Below are 13,994 nucleotides of genomic sequence, written 5' to 3' on the forward strand. Positions count from 1 at the left end.
CTTTAGAAATTATGGCACTTTGTCGGGGACACATAGTTATTTAGCATCGAATGTACATGATGACCTGACTGTCTGGCTCCCAGTCCTGTTTCTTTCCTTAAACCTGCCGTTTAAGATGTTTTGATAATCTGGTTGCTTCAGTGCTGTACTGTCCGCATGCAAGTAGTTTGTAAAGACATCTCATCTAATTTTGGAAAACTTAAAAAAGTTTTTAAATTACTTAATCATAGTTAGAAATCAAATCCAAAGGTAACACAGAAAAGAATTTAGAAAATTCCTCTTATCTGTTTGGTGTCAATAGATTTTTCACAAGATCTATACTTAAGGCATGTGCTTATTTGTATAATTGGACAGGAAATACAGGGGTCATGAGTAATTAAAGCAATATTACATATCAAATTTCTACAGTTTGAACATAGAAATTCCTTTTTAGTGAAATGACTTTTTAAATGTATGTGTAAGAAAATCTTTAAAAAAATAAATAATTTTTAAAAAGAAATCTTTTGAGTTATGCTTAAAGAAATGCCAATAAATTTTAATGTTCGGAAATCAAATACTTATGTTAAGGTTGAGCATATGTGTACCTAGGGTAACAGCATAAAACTCACCGAAAATGTTTTTGTTTTGTTAACAGGGTGAACAATTGTGTTGGATTTTCAAATTATAAATTTTTCCTCCTTTTCTTGGCTTATTCTCTGCTGTATTGCCTTTTTATTGCTGCTACAGATTTACAGTATTTTATCAAATTTTGGACCGTAAGTTATTACCTTGGTGACCTTTTCTTGGTATACAAAAATACATATATAGACTCTCAGTAGTGACTTAATCTGGACACTAATTTTATAGGATAGAGCTAATTTATATATAGTCATTCCTCATTACTCGCAGATTCTGTGTTTGTGAATTCACCTACTTGCCAACATTTATTTAAGTGAATACTCAGCGTAGCTCTTGTGGTCATTTGCAAGCATACACAGAGTGGGAAAAATCTGAGTCACCCACGTGCACGTTTCCAGTTGAGATCAAACTGGAGGTCTTGGTGCCTTCCTGTTTGGACTCTCACACTGTGAATGAGTGTGCTTTTAAGTCTATTTAACGCCATGTCTTTGCATTTTTGTGCTTTTTTTGTTGGTGATTTCATTGTTTAAAAGGTCTTTAAGCCTAGCGCTGAAGTGCTGTCTAATTTTCTGAGCAAAAGAAGAGACTGTGATGTGCCTCATGGAGGAAATGCATGTATTTAGATAAGCTTCCTTCAGGCATGCCTTACGGTGCTGTTGGCTGTGAGTTCTCTTATTTAATGTATGTTAAATAAGGTATCAATTAGGTTTTATAAGCAGAAACACACAGAACATGGTCATTGATCATTTGACAAAAATGTTGTGACCAGAAGCCTGTATCTTCCCAAGAGCAATGGTTTGGGAATCATAATTTCAGTGTTCACAGCAGCTTTAAAGAACATCACCACTGTGAATAACGAGAAGTGACTATATAAGATTTTTTTTCTTAGAATTTAAAAATAGAAGTTCTTTATGTGTAAAGAGATTATTAAGTTAGAATATCAATCAAGTCCTGAATTGATATTAGGTGTATGCTCTAGGCAACTCATTTGTTTTCTGCACTGTATATTTTAAATGTAAGCAAAACAGAATTAGTACTGTGTATTTTAAGTACCACAAGATGCTCCTCATGAATACCATACAATATAAAAAGCAGTTATCCCTGCCAGAGTTGCCTTATTACATTCATTAAATTATCCTTTACTATGGGAAGACTTTATGAATTATTAGATCACTGATGTGAGATTTGAACCACATTCAATGCTAAAGATTTATTGATGCCTACTGTGTGTCAGTTACATTGCTGAGTGCTAGAAATACACAGGTAAAGGAGCATGTCCTAGCATTCGAGGGTACTTGCAATGTTCACCTGGAAGAATGATCTCTCATGAATGTCTGAGAGCACACGGCCTTACAGTTCCTCATTCTCGTGGATGGTTTTATTTCCAAACCACAAATACATTTGCAGAGGAACGACTGGTTTTCAGTGTGAGAACACTACTGTCAAAAGTACCAGTGAGATCTTGTGACCTGGGTCAATCTGATGGATAACTGCAGGATACTGAAACGGAATATCAGAAGGAGACACATCTTAGCATCTCCTGCTTCACTGACTGTACCTAAGCCCACATTCTAGAGGGATTCCAGGTCTCCTTAGACTCATAGACTAGGAGAGTCAGTCTGGTTGTACTTTGATGGCCTTTTTCATCCCATGGGTATTGTAAGGTTTATTTTAGACAGGTGTTATGCACTGGTGTTGGACTTTTCTGTGCTGACATTATCTAAAGTAGCTTGAAGCGTTATTGTGGGTGTGTTGTATGTGTTTGTAGTTGATGCTGTTGTTTGCAGTGATGTAAAACATCAATGAGAAGACTAGCTCAATCATGCCAATTATCCTTGATTTTCTGGCATGATAATAAAATAAAGCTGTTTAAACATTTGTAAATCTATAATATGTTAACAAAACACTTTCAGAAAGTAACTTAAAAACAAATTTTATAAATTATAAAAATTTCATCGCTCCTTTTATTTTGCTTCCTACTCGTATAGTTTACACATATTATTATAATTTTTCTATGAATTTGATTATACAAAATAAATATCCCAAATTTTAATCTTTTCCATATATATATATATGGATATATATATATATATCCATATATATATATCTTTTCCATATATATATATATTCAGGTTATAGTAGGCATTGATTTTAGTTTAAAGATGTATTTTTCCCTTGAAGTTTTAACATAAAGATGTATATCTTTCTCCATATCTAAATTTAAGAAAAATTTTAAACAAACAAAAAAACACTTATCAAATTAGGGGAATACTCATTCCTTTGACAAAACATTTTATTTTCTCCCTTTCTTTATAGAATGGCCTACCTGATACTCAAGCCAAGTTCCATATTATGTTTTTATTCTTTGCTGCAGCTATGTTCTCTGTCAGCTTGTCTTCTCTGTTTGGCTATCATTGTTGGCTAGTCAGCAAAAATAAATCTACATTAGGTGAGTATATAATTATTGTAGTTAAGAGAACTTTCAATGCAAAACTAAATATTCATCAGAGGTTGCCATATGATTAAATGCTAACCTGTCCTGAAGTTCGAAAAACCACTCTTTCTTCCCACATTGTCTGGTGGGACCAATACAGATTCACTCCTTCCATGTATTTTTAAACTGTCCACTGTGTGCAAAGCATTGTGTATATATACGGTGGTGAGCAACACAGAAAATCAATAACCAAACGTAAACCTAATTACAAAGTGTTTTGAAAGAAACAAACCGGATGTTGAGTTATGAATCAAGGACTGGTGATGGTAGAAGAACCTATCTAGAAGGAGTGGTCAGGGAAGAGTTCATGAAAACAGAAAGTATTTAAGAAGTTGTGGAAAGAGCCAGAACATCTCAGGCAGAGAAAACAGTATGTTCAAAAGCCCTGCAGAGATGGGATACAGCAAAGCAGTGCTACAACGTGTATGAACGTCAGAAACGTACTAAATAAAAGAAGTCAAATATAAAAGGTTATATGTCGTATAATTCCATTTATAGGAAATACCCATGGAGAAAGAAGCATTTAGATGATTTCGAAAGGGTGGGAAGAAGATGGAGTAAAGAAGGACTGCTTTAATTAGTATAGGGTTTCTTATGAGGTGATTAAAATATTTTGGAATTTGGTATAGGTATTGGTTGCAAAACAATATGAATTACTAAATGCCACTGAAATGTTCACCTGAAAGTGACCAATTTTATGTTCTCTGTATTCATCTCTTTTTTTTTTTTAAAGAGCTGCATATGTTTGAGAAACTATTCATGTTGGAGAAAACTATTCATAGAAAGCTAAAGAACAAAAAAAAAATACTATGAAGTTTGAGAAGTAAGCAGGGATTAAGCTAAATGGAGTCTTCTAGACTAAGAATAGGAGTTTCAGAATGCAACCAGGACTTACAATTTCTTTTGATCGCAAATGACACCCAAGTTATGAGATTCTGTTATTAAAATAATGAAAATTAGTTGTATATAATTGTGAATGTTTATTTTCAATATTGAGGTGAACTCTAATCACCTAAAGTACTAGCAGAGTGAAAATATTGGTATTATAAAGCAATTTCCAAATGAAGTATCATATTTCAAATTATAGAGCAATTCAAATTGTAGAGCAATTCAAATTGTAGAGCAATTAAATTGTTTTTCAAATGTAAGTGTTTCTACTAAGCTTTCAAGTTTAGAAACTTATAGATTTTACTTGTAACACTGAAAGGATTTCCTCTGGACAATACGGTCCTATAATTATTAAAACGTTTTATAAAAAGCTATAAACTAGGGTAATAAATGTTAAGAATCTTTCAAATCACCACATTTTTCATAGTACCCTGACTCTGCTAGTTAGATTTTTCCTTTCTCAAATAATGGACAGAAATCATTATACTAATGTTTATTCACATAGAAAATCCCCAAACTAACATTTTAGGTTTTGCATCTCAGCATTATTTAAGACGAAAATGTAGCATAAAGGACAGAACTTTGATGACCTTGTTCAAATTCCACTCATGTCATTTACTTTTTGTGTGGTATTGAGCAAAGTCACGCAGCCTCTCTGAACCTAGTGGGCGTAACCAGCCACGATGTGTGACCCTGCATTAGATCCTGATTTAGATAGAGAGTTTTAAAGTACCTTTTTGATTAGCTAGAAGAAAATTTATGATTGGATGACAAAATTCTAATGAAATTGGAAAATGGAATTTATTAGTTGAGAAAAAGTTATAGAATGTATCTTTAGTCTCATTTTGATTTAAAAAATGTATATTTGTATATATCTTATCTCTCTGTCCACTCAGCCGTTTAGAAGATGTAGCGTTTTAAATTATTTGCTTGTTTGTATTTTCTCATTTTTTACAATACACATGTGCTGCTGCAGAAATAAAAGGGTTACTTAAAAACAACAATAGATCTAGTCATATTTTAAGTTTGTTTTAAAAGAATAGACAGTCTTCATCTGTGGGGCTGTTGACAGACATATAGAGCCACAGGAGGCTAGCCATTGGTTTTCAGAGTTTCTTCATTTAATCCACTCCTTTCTAACTATAGTGCTTGCTAGTTGATGTGCTCTTTCCTTATATGGTTGCTCTGCCATCTTTTCTAGAGGCATTTAGAAGCCCAGTATTTCGACACGGAACAGATAAGAATGGATTCAGCTTGGGTTTCGGTAAAAATATGCGCCAGGTTTTTGGTGATGAGAAGAGGTACTGGTTGCTACCCATTTTTTCAAGGTATTTTGTTGTGAAAATTTTCAGGGTTTAGACTACTGAAAGTAATCCAACAGAAGAACTCTGTCCTTCTGCATAAGAACTCTTATTTTTTTAAGTATTACTTTATGATCCACTATTATATCAAAGTGGAAATCAGTTGACTCACATCTCCATAAACATACTCTACTGAAGCCAGTGTCTGAGATACATGTTTTGTTCGTAATGTAACTGCGTTCTGCTCACAGAGATCATTTTTCTTTTACTGCACAATTTAACTTTTTATTTTAATTATAGTCTAGGTGATGGCTGCTCCTTTCCAACTTGCCTTGTTAACCAGGATCCTGAACAACCATCTACTCCTGCAGGATTGAATTCATCATCTAAAAAGTAAGCCCATATATTTTTTTCTATTTTACTTTCAAATAATATAGTTTCTCCTATGGTGTCCAAATTTAGGATCATTTACTACACTGGTTTCTAGGTTAGAATGAGGGCAGGAGGAAAGTGTGACTGAGGTTGGAGTATGTAGGGAGCTTCAGTCATAATTATAAAATTCTGTGATTAATCTGGGTAGTCAATCAACAGGTGTTAATTCTCTGTAAGTTGACTGAAATATATTATGATTTTTTTAAATGTGGTGCTTAAAAAAAAAGCACAGTGTAAGTCCAAATTAGTCCCACTTGTGATCAGGTGAGCTGACAGGGTTACTTTGCTTCTGAACCACTGGGCCTTTCCTTGGCAATCAAAAGACCTTCCCTGCCTGGACCAGGCCCTTGGAGATGAATGGAATCCCAGACATCCCATTAGCAGTGGGTGCCATATTCTTGGTCCTCTTTAAAGACCTCTAAGCTTGATCTGAGCCATTTCTGTGGAGAGAGAAAGGAAAGAATCTAGGAAATTTATTTCCTGGACTTTTGGCCACTGTTTTGAGTCTCTTTTGGTTCCAATCTATCAGGCATTTGAGGAAGGCCTGAAATTGGATTCTGACTGGCAAAAGGCAAAATGATCTAAACATTTCAAAATGCTCTTTAAAAAAATGTTCTATGTGAAGTTTTAAGTAGAACCACTTACTTTTCTAAATGTTTAAGACATATTTTTTTTAAATATGACAATACCTCAAATTTTTAAATGAAAGCCAGTAGCAAAAACATAAACTATCATGTCATAAGGTCTTCCTCGTTACTGGAATGCCGTGTTCACAGCACACTCCTCCCAAGCAGTTTCTTACTGCTTACAACACTTTCTCCCGTGGAACCTGAGGTGACCCCAGAATCCTTTCTAAGGCAGTGATCCTGGCGGCCATTACAGAACCACCTGAAATTGTCACGAGATGAGACCTGTTTACCAGCCCCATCCCTAGAGTGAGTTATGTGCCTACCAGTGAACGTGTGTGTTACATGGGACTTTCAAAGGCACCATAGTCTTACTTGGCCCTGCCCTGTGAGTTTTGGCTTGAAAATTCCACAGAGCTGAAGGCTATTTTTTTTTATACTGCGTTAAGTGGTTTTGGTAGTGAAGACTAGTTAGGGTTTAGATACAGTCCACCTCCTACTAAGTGGGCAGGGGGAGAAATCCTAGTTCTGGCACTGTTACCCATTGAGGCGGTCTTGACAAGGTCAGGTAACCTCTCTGGGCTTCTCTTTCCTTTCCTTTAAATGTTGAGACTGGGTTTTGACAGCTGAAGTCTCTTCTACAGAATTCTGTGATTTCCCCTGATTGGCCCACATACGTTTTCTATGCCTAGTTGTGTCTCCCCTGTGTACTCCGGAGTTGTATATGTCATTGTCTACATAATGTGCCCACATAAAAGGCATTGCCAGCTGAACAGGTGGAAAGCAGAACTCTTGATTCCAAGAGGTCCCCTCACCCCACCCTAAACCTGATTCTCCTTCGTTCTCTCATATTTATGAGTAGTGACTTCCATTCTCCCAGATGCTCAGGCCAGAAACTTGGGAGTCACCTAGATTCCTCTCTGGGGACCCTGTATATACTGTGTTTGCAGATCCTGTCAGACGTCCCCTCCAAATATACCCATAACCTGGATACTTTCTTACCACGTCCAGGCCTGCTTTCCTGGTCCAAGCCATCACTTCTTACACGGGTTCTGGTTCCATGTTTGCCCTCCTCCAGTCCATTCTCCATTGAAAAGAGAGAGTGAGCCTTTTAAAATGTAAATCAGATTGTGTCACTCCTCTGCTCAGAAGCCTCCACGGATTTTCCGTCTTGCTAAAAAACAGAAGCTAATGAATGTCCTTCCCTCGTCCTGACCAATCTGGCCCTTGACACCTCTCATTGTAACGCCTTACCTCTTCCCCCAGCTCACAATCCTCAGACACACAGATCTTGCTGTTCCTCAGATATGCCAAGCATGTTGCTTAAATCTTTAATGGCTTTGCACTTGTCAGGTCATCTTCCTGGAAGTTCCTCCTCCAGATATCTGAATGGTCTGTGCCTCAGTTCACTTGCTGCTCAGGTGTGACTTTACAGGAGAGGTCGTCTTTGAAAACCCTTTGTTTTCAGAGCAGGCTGCCCCTCTGTTCCCTTCATACTGCCTTTTACCGTTGTCAGAGCTCTGAATCTCACCTGATTTATTCTATATTTATTCTTCTCCTTCCTCAGTTAGATCAAAGACTTTACTCGTTGATACAATATGTACTTCAGTGAGTACGCTGGCTGACTGCATCCTTGCTGTTCGTTAGAGCCCTGCTGTATCAATGACCCTCCACGGAGCCCCTAAACCAGGACTTAGCTACTTTGCTGTGCCTGGTCTATGGTCCCTTTCCTGAGGATGAATGAGAATTAGTGTAAAAGAAATTTTTCATATGAATAGGAGACACAATTTTCTTTTTTAAAGTTTTCCTCCAGAATTTTAATAAGGGATTATTAGAGTAGCACAAAATTGAAATGATCTCAAATTTTAGATATGAGGTAATTATTAAGAAGAAAAGACATGTCCTTTAAAAAATATAATAGTTATAGTCAACTAAAATATGTGAAATTACACTTGGAAAAATTTTAAGTAGTTTTTTTTCTTTTTAATATTATAATTACTATTTTGGTGTGTTGTAAAAAAATATAGTTTCTGTGCCAATAAAGTTTTAAAATCTAAATGAAATGTTATTTTAAACCAAACTTTATATCACTGTCATCAGTGAGAAACTAGATAATATGGCATCGAATATAACTTAAAATCAATAATAAAATAATGCTAAGTTCTAATTACATTCCTTTACCTGCTAAAATTGGAGGCCAAGGCTTATTCTGTGTATTAATATGGAGATTTGCCAAAGTCAAGAATTATCATCATATTGTAATCAGAGGAAAGAAGAGAGCTGAGGCAAGAACACTTTTTTCATTGCGAGTCAGTATGACTTAACGCCTTGTTCCTGCTTTCCAGAAGTTCTCTTGGTAGCTCCTGCAGTTATCTTGCACCATGAGTGGTTTGAGTTCCTTCCTTTAAGAAGTACGCACTTCCTTTAAGAAATACGATCAAGAGTTAACCTGATGATCATAATGATAATTATTTTTCAGTCCTGAAAACCATCAGTTTCCTGCAAAACCATTGAGAGAGTCCCAGAGCCACCTTCTTACCGATTCTCAGTCTTGGACGGAGAACAGCACAAGCCTGGGAAAAGGCAAAGCTGGTAAGGATGTGCTTGTGTGGCTGTTTCGAAATATGTTAGTTTTTAAAGGCAAAAGTGTTGAACATTTTCATTCTTATTACCTGTAGAATATGTCTTGTTTTGGAGTCAGACGGCCAATGTAAATATAGAGTTATTTTCAAAGAACCGTTTGTGAAATGCTTAGATTAATGTCTGGAAGCTGTAGAAAACCATTTTGTGAAAGATAGATTTTCCTTACATTTTTTCGGGTTTAGAGAACCAAATCTTTATTACCATGTATTAAACAAAATGATAAACTCAAAATATAATTTATTTTAAAATGGGGAAGCGTACAGTAAGTGCAGGCAGAAGGTTGAAAAGTATCTGTTAAAAGGGGTCTCAAATTAATGTGGTTTTTACTTGAAAGTTTCTATCCAGTTTCAAAATATTGGATATATTGAATATATATTGGATATATGTATATATGTATCAGATATATATTGAAGTAAAGCCATTGCAGAATTGCCGTAACTTTTAGCTACCTGTTATTTCTTCATATACCACTCACAGTTTGCTGGTTATTGTTGATCTTAATATTTTGATTACTTGGGTCAATATGGTTTATTGGCAAGGAACAAACAAGTCTTTGAAGGCAGACAGAACTGATAGCAAATCCCAATTTGGGCACCTAATCAATGTGGGGCATTTGTTAAGTTACTTAACCTTTAGAGTTAGAGTCTTCATCTTTAAAATACTACTTAATTCTCAGGATTGTTAAGTATCAAACAAGACATGTGATGATACATGCAGGAGTGTGTATGTATTTGTGGTTTTCCAAGTGTAAAACCATGCATCCACAATTAAGGCACTAAGGTCTATTTTTTTTTAATTATCAAAGATTATAATTGTACAATATTGAGATGTATAGAACAAAATACAATTTTTGGAGGACAAGCGCTCTACAATATTATGTTGGCCTTGAGCAAAGAATTCTCTTTCTCTATAAAACTGAAACAACAAATTTAAACATTATCCTGTAGGAATGTTGAAAATATGTTATCATCAGGCCATAAAAATATGATGTTTAATCAAATACAAATAAAAAAAAGAAAAAAACTATGATGTTTAATTGGGAACTAAAGAGTTTAAAAGAAAGAATTGAAGTTTCAAAATTTAAGTAGACATGCCACATACTGACATATTGAATGGTATGAAAAAATACACATAAATTAAAATTAGTCTTGCTCTTAAGGAATGTACATTCCCTCTGAAGAGCCTCATCGTTTGAATATTCATAATTTGGTCTATCTTTCCATCTTCAAACACATCATTCTGTTTTTCAGTATATGGGAGGGATTAGGTATTTATCTAAACAAAATTGATGTCTCCTACTTGCCCTTTGAATCCCTCAGTTTCCTTAGAGGCAAAGAAGTGATGTATACTTGGAGGGTAGAAAGACAGAGAACTCTCTTTCAGAACAGATTCATATTTCACCTTATAGTTCTACATTAGTGTAGAGGTGATTTTCTGGTTTCTATGTGCTGTTAATTTGGGGACATGGTAGATTAATTTTCTGTTACTTTGATAGATGAATTTAGAAATTGTTTAAAGGATGGTGTGAAAGAAGAGAAATATGAGAATAGTGAGATGAGAAAGGGCTCAGAGATTAGTTTGACAAGAATGAAGAATTAGAAAACAATGATTCAAGGTAATGTGAGAAGTGTGCAGTTCAGCATATTTTACATCATTTTATTCACACCTCCTCTCCTCAGGTGTATATATGTAACTATACATACACTTTTTAAAGGTGCTATTTTGGGAGTGCTGACTGTATTGTGTATCTGTGTGTGTTTGTTTCTATATAACCATCTTGTAAACACTCATAATATGTACAGGACAACTTTGGCAATACACTGGTGGGATTCATGGATGAATAAACAAGCCTCTGCCTTTTTACTCAAAAGCAGCACCCACAAAAATTGCTAACTTATATTTTCTCTTAAAGGTATGAGCAATCCTGCACTGACCATGGAGAATGAGACTTAACTCTTCTAACAAAATGTACTCATACTTCATGAAAGTAAGGAAAGTTTTTCCTTTATTGTTGTGTTTTATATTTTTAATCACTTACTAGCTCTCTTTGGGCAAATCGTTTCCATAAACATTTATTTTTGAGTAACTCAAATAGCAGATGTCTTAGCAGACCCTTGGGATTTTATCAGTCATGCAAGAGACCTTTGAATATAGATATAGCTTCAATATTAGCTAGTTATTTGGTTAACTTAATAAAATTTAAGTTGATAAACAGAATTCATTTTTATAGCAAGAATTGATCCTAAAATGTTGAACTTTAAAATGACAATTTTTATTGAACTATAAAATGACAATTGTCATTTTACAGGATCTTGAAGTTTTTTATTTTTGTTTTTTCCTTTCCTTCAGGACATCCAGTGGTCTTATCCATGACCACCCATTAGCTGGATCTCACTGGGTCTAAAAATATAAGACATTTATAGCTTGTTAGTGCAGATCTCTCCCATCCTTATTTTTAGTCATAGTAGGACCCCAGAGCATGTGTCACCCTTAAAATAATTGGTGTTCCATTTTCTTTAACTTATAATTTTTTTTAAACCAAATCAGTTTCCTTAAAGCAAAATCTATTTATGAGCCTGCAGTTCATAAAAAGCTCCAAAAATGTCCTCTTTCAAACCAAGCCATAAATATCTTAACAAAATAAACAACTATATGTACTGCTGCAATAAACAATGGGCTTTCCCAGTGGCTCAGTGGGTAAAGAATCTGTCTGCAATGCAGGAGACATAGATGTGAGTTCAATCCCTGGGTCAGGGAGATCTCCTAGAGAAGGAAATGGCAACCCACTCCAGTATTCTTGTCTGGAGAATCCCATGAACAGAGGATCCTGGCAGGCTACAGTCCAAAGGGTTGCAAAGAGTCAGACATGACTGAGTGACTAAGCAAGCAAGCAATAAATAGTATGAAGAACTGAACTTGTGGTTGCCAAGATGGGGTAGAGAAGGACTGGGAGTTTGGGATTAACAGATGCAAACTATTATATATAGGATGGATAAACAACATCCTGCTGTATAGAACAGAGAACTGTATTCAATATCCTTGATAAACCATAGTTGAAAATATGAAAAAGAATATATATATACACATATAACTGAATCACTTTGCTGTGATTAATACATTATAAATATTAATTATATTTATATAATTAATACATTATATTATTATATGTATATACAAATATATTTGTATTATATAATTAATACATTTATAATTTAATACATTTATATTAATCAACACATTTATAAATTAATTTTATAATTAATTTATAAAATTAACTATACAAAAATTAACACATTTATAAATCAAATTTTTAAAAATATGAAGAATTGAACGTTGAAATTATCAAGGTAACTCTCTACTTACAGAATTGTGACCTAGCAAAGGAGTAGCACCTTAAACAAAGTCATTTGTGTCAAAGTACTTCATAGGTATCTGCTTTTTACTTTGTTTGGTTTTGGTTTTGATGAATAGCCATGCAATTCTGTGTGCCAGCTGGCCAGCGTTTTTGGTTTTGGATGATTCTGCATGATGGTATTGTAGATCTGATTGATTGTAACTGTGGTTAGTGTCATGGGCTCAGTTATGTCTGACTGTTTGCAATCCCGTGGACTGTAGCCCACCAGGCTCCTCTGTCCATGAAATTTTCCAGGCAAGAATACTGGAGTGGGTTGCCATTTCCTTCTCCAGGGCATCTTCCCAACCCAGGGATCGAACCCTTGTCTCCTGTGTCTGCTGCATTGCAGGTGGATTCTTTATCCACTGACCAATGGGGAAGCCTGTAACTATGTAGGATAGTGAAATTTTAACATTCTTAGTTGGGTTAATTAGCAAAGGGACAGTGAAATTTCTGGAAATAATTCTTAAAATGTAACTATGATTATACAATGAATCATTAACTAATACCACAAACAAAATATTTTACAGAACATAGTTCTGTAAAGCAGACAAAGTTTCATGGGATTCTTTTTTTCAGTATGTTGAAGTAGCTATAATTACCATTGATTGTTAGGTCATCTGGTTAAATATTTTATGAGCTTTAACATAGTAATGTTAAATGTCACTATGTTAAATGTTTAATGTCTCTCTGTGTGTAAATCAGGTAGATTTCCAAGTATTTTGACAAGATCAGTGTTGGGTTTGTTCATCATTATTCTCAACTCTTTGCAGAACCAGAGACATAGTGGTTTCTAAATAATTGGTAACTGGGTGATAAAATAGCATCATTAAAATTTAAAATCTCACAGAAACTTGATTTTATTATATTTGGATATATAACAGTAATGGCCACAAAACCCAATTGCAGTATCAATTAGCCATATTGATGTAAAAGAAAACAAATGATTTTTTGATGTAATGTTCTTCATTCTCTTGGCATAACCAATGCCAGTAAAATGTGTCTTAAAAAAAAAAAAAAAAGAACTTTCCTAAGGTAGCTGATTATCCAAATAGTTTTTTTAAAGTTTTTCCTGCTTTACACCTCAGACTTGCAATTCTTTTAATACATATTTATACTGAATGATAATCTGATATTTGACTTTATTACTAAATGTTATCTTTGTAGTCTCTTCTCCTTTTTGAACTATATTATTAAATAACCTATGGCCTTTTTGTAAAATGTTTCTTTGTTTCAGCATAGTTTCCAAATAGTTAAAATGTGCCTAAATCCCTAATAGTGCTAAAGTATAGATTAAACAGCCTGCCCAACTTTCTTCCCTCTTATACAATAGGAAGTTTAAAATGCTGTGCTCCTATGCACATGAAATTTCAAAATTATTTTCCTAAATCCTCTAAAAACTCACTTGAACTCCTATTGGCCTCAAAACTAAGAACATAGAGCCCTGTAGCTCAGATTGGGGCCCCAAGCCAGAAATATTGACAGCACCTGGAGCTTAACAGAAATGCAGAGTTGTGGATCTTACCCTAGACTTACTGAGTCAGCATCTGCATTCCCTGCATTATAACAGGGTCCTCTGGTCTTGTGTATATATCATA

At 34.7% G+C, this 13,994-nt stretch overlaps 1 protein-coding gene across 1 annotated transcript in view; it reads left to right on the plus strand.

The window, feature by feature from the left end:
• Positions 1-13,994, plus strand: part of ZDHHC2 (zinc finger DHHC-type palmitoyltransferase 2) — a 65,361-nt gene that overhangs the window by 48,698 nt on the left and 2,669 nt on the right. The window contains exons 7-12 of the mRNA XM_070459977.1: positions 635-755; positions 2,935-3,067; positions 5,202-5,328; positions 5,602-5,694; positions 8,839-8,951; positions 10,915-10,989. Coding sequence (XP_070316078.1) covers positions 635-755; positions 2,935-3,067; positions 5,202-5,328; positions 5,602-5,694; positions 8,839-8,951; positions 10,915-10,955 — 628 coding nt within the window. The 3' untranslated portion in view covers positions 10,956-10,989. The remainder of the gene's footprint in view (positions 1-634; positions 756-2,934; positions 3,068-5,201; positions 5,329-5,601; positions 5,695-8,838; positions 8,952-10,914; positions 10,990-13,994) is intronic.

The sequence above is a fragment of the Odocoileus virginianus genome, chromosome 32, assembly GCF_023699985.2.
Source record: "Odocoileus virginianus isolate 20LAN1187 ecotype Illinois chromosome 32, Ovbor_1.2, whole genome shotgun sequence".
NCBI lineage: Eukaryota > Metazoa > Chordata > Mammalia > Artiodactyla > Cervidae > Odocoileus > Odocoileus virginianus.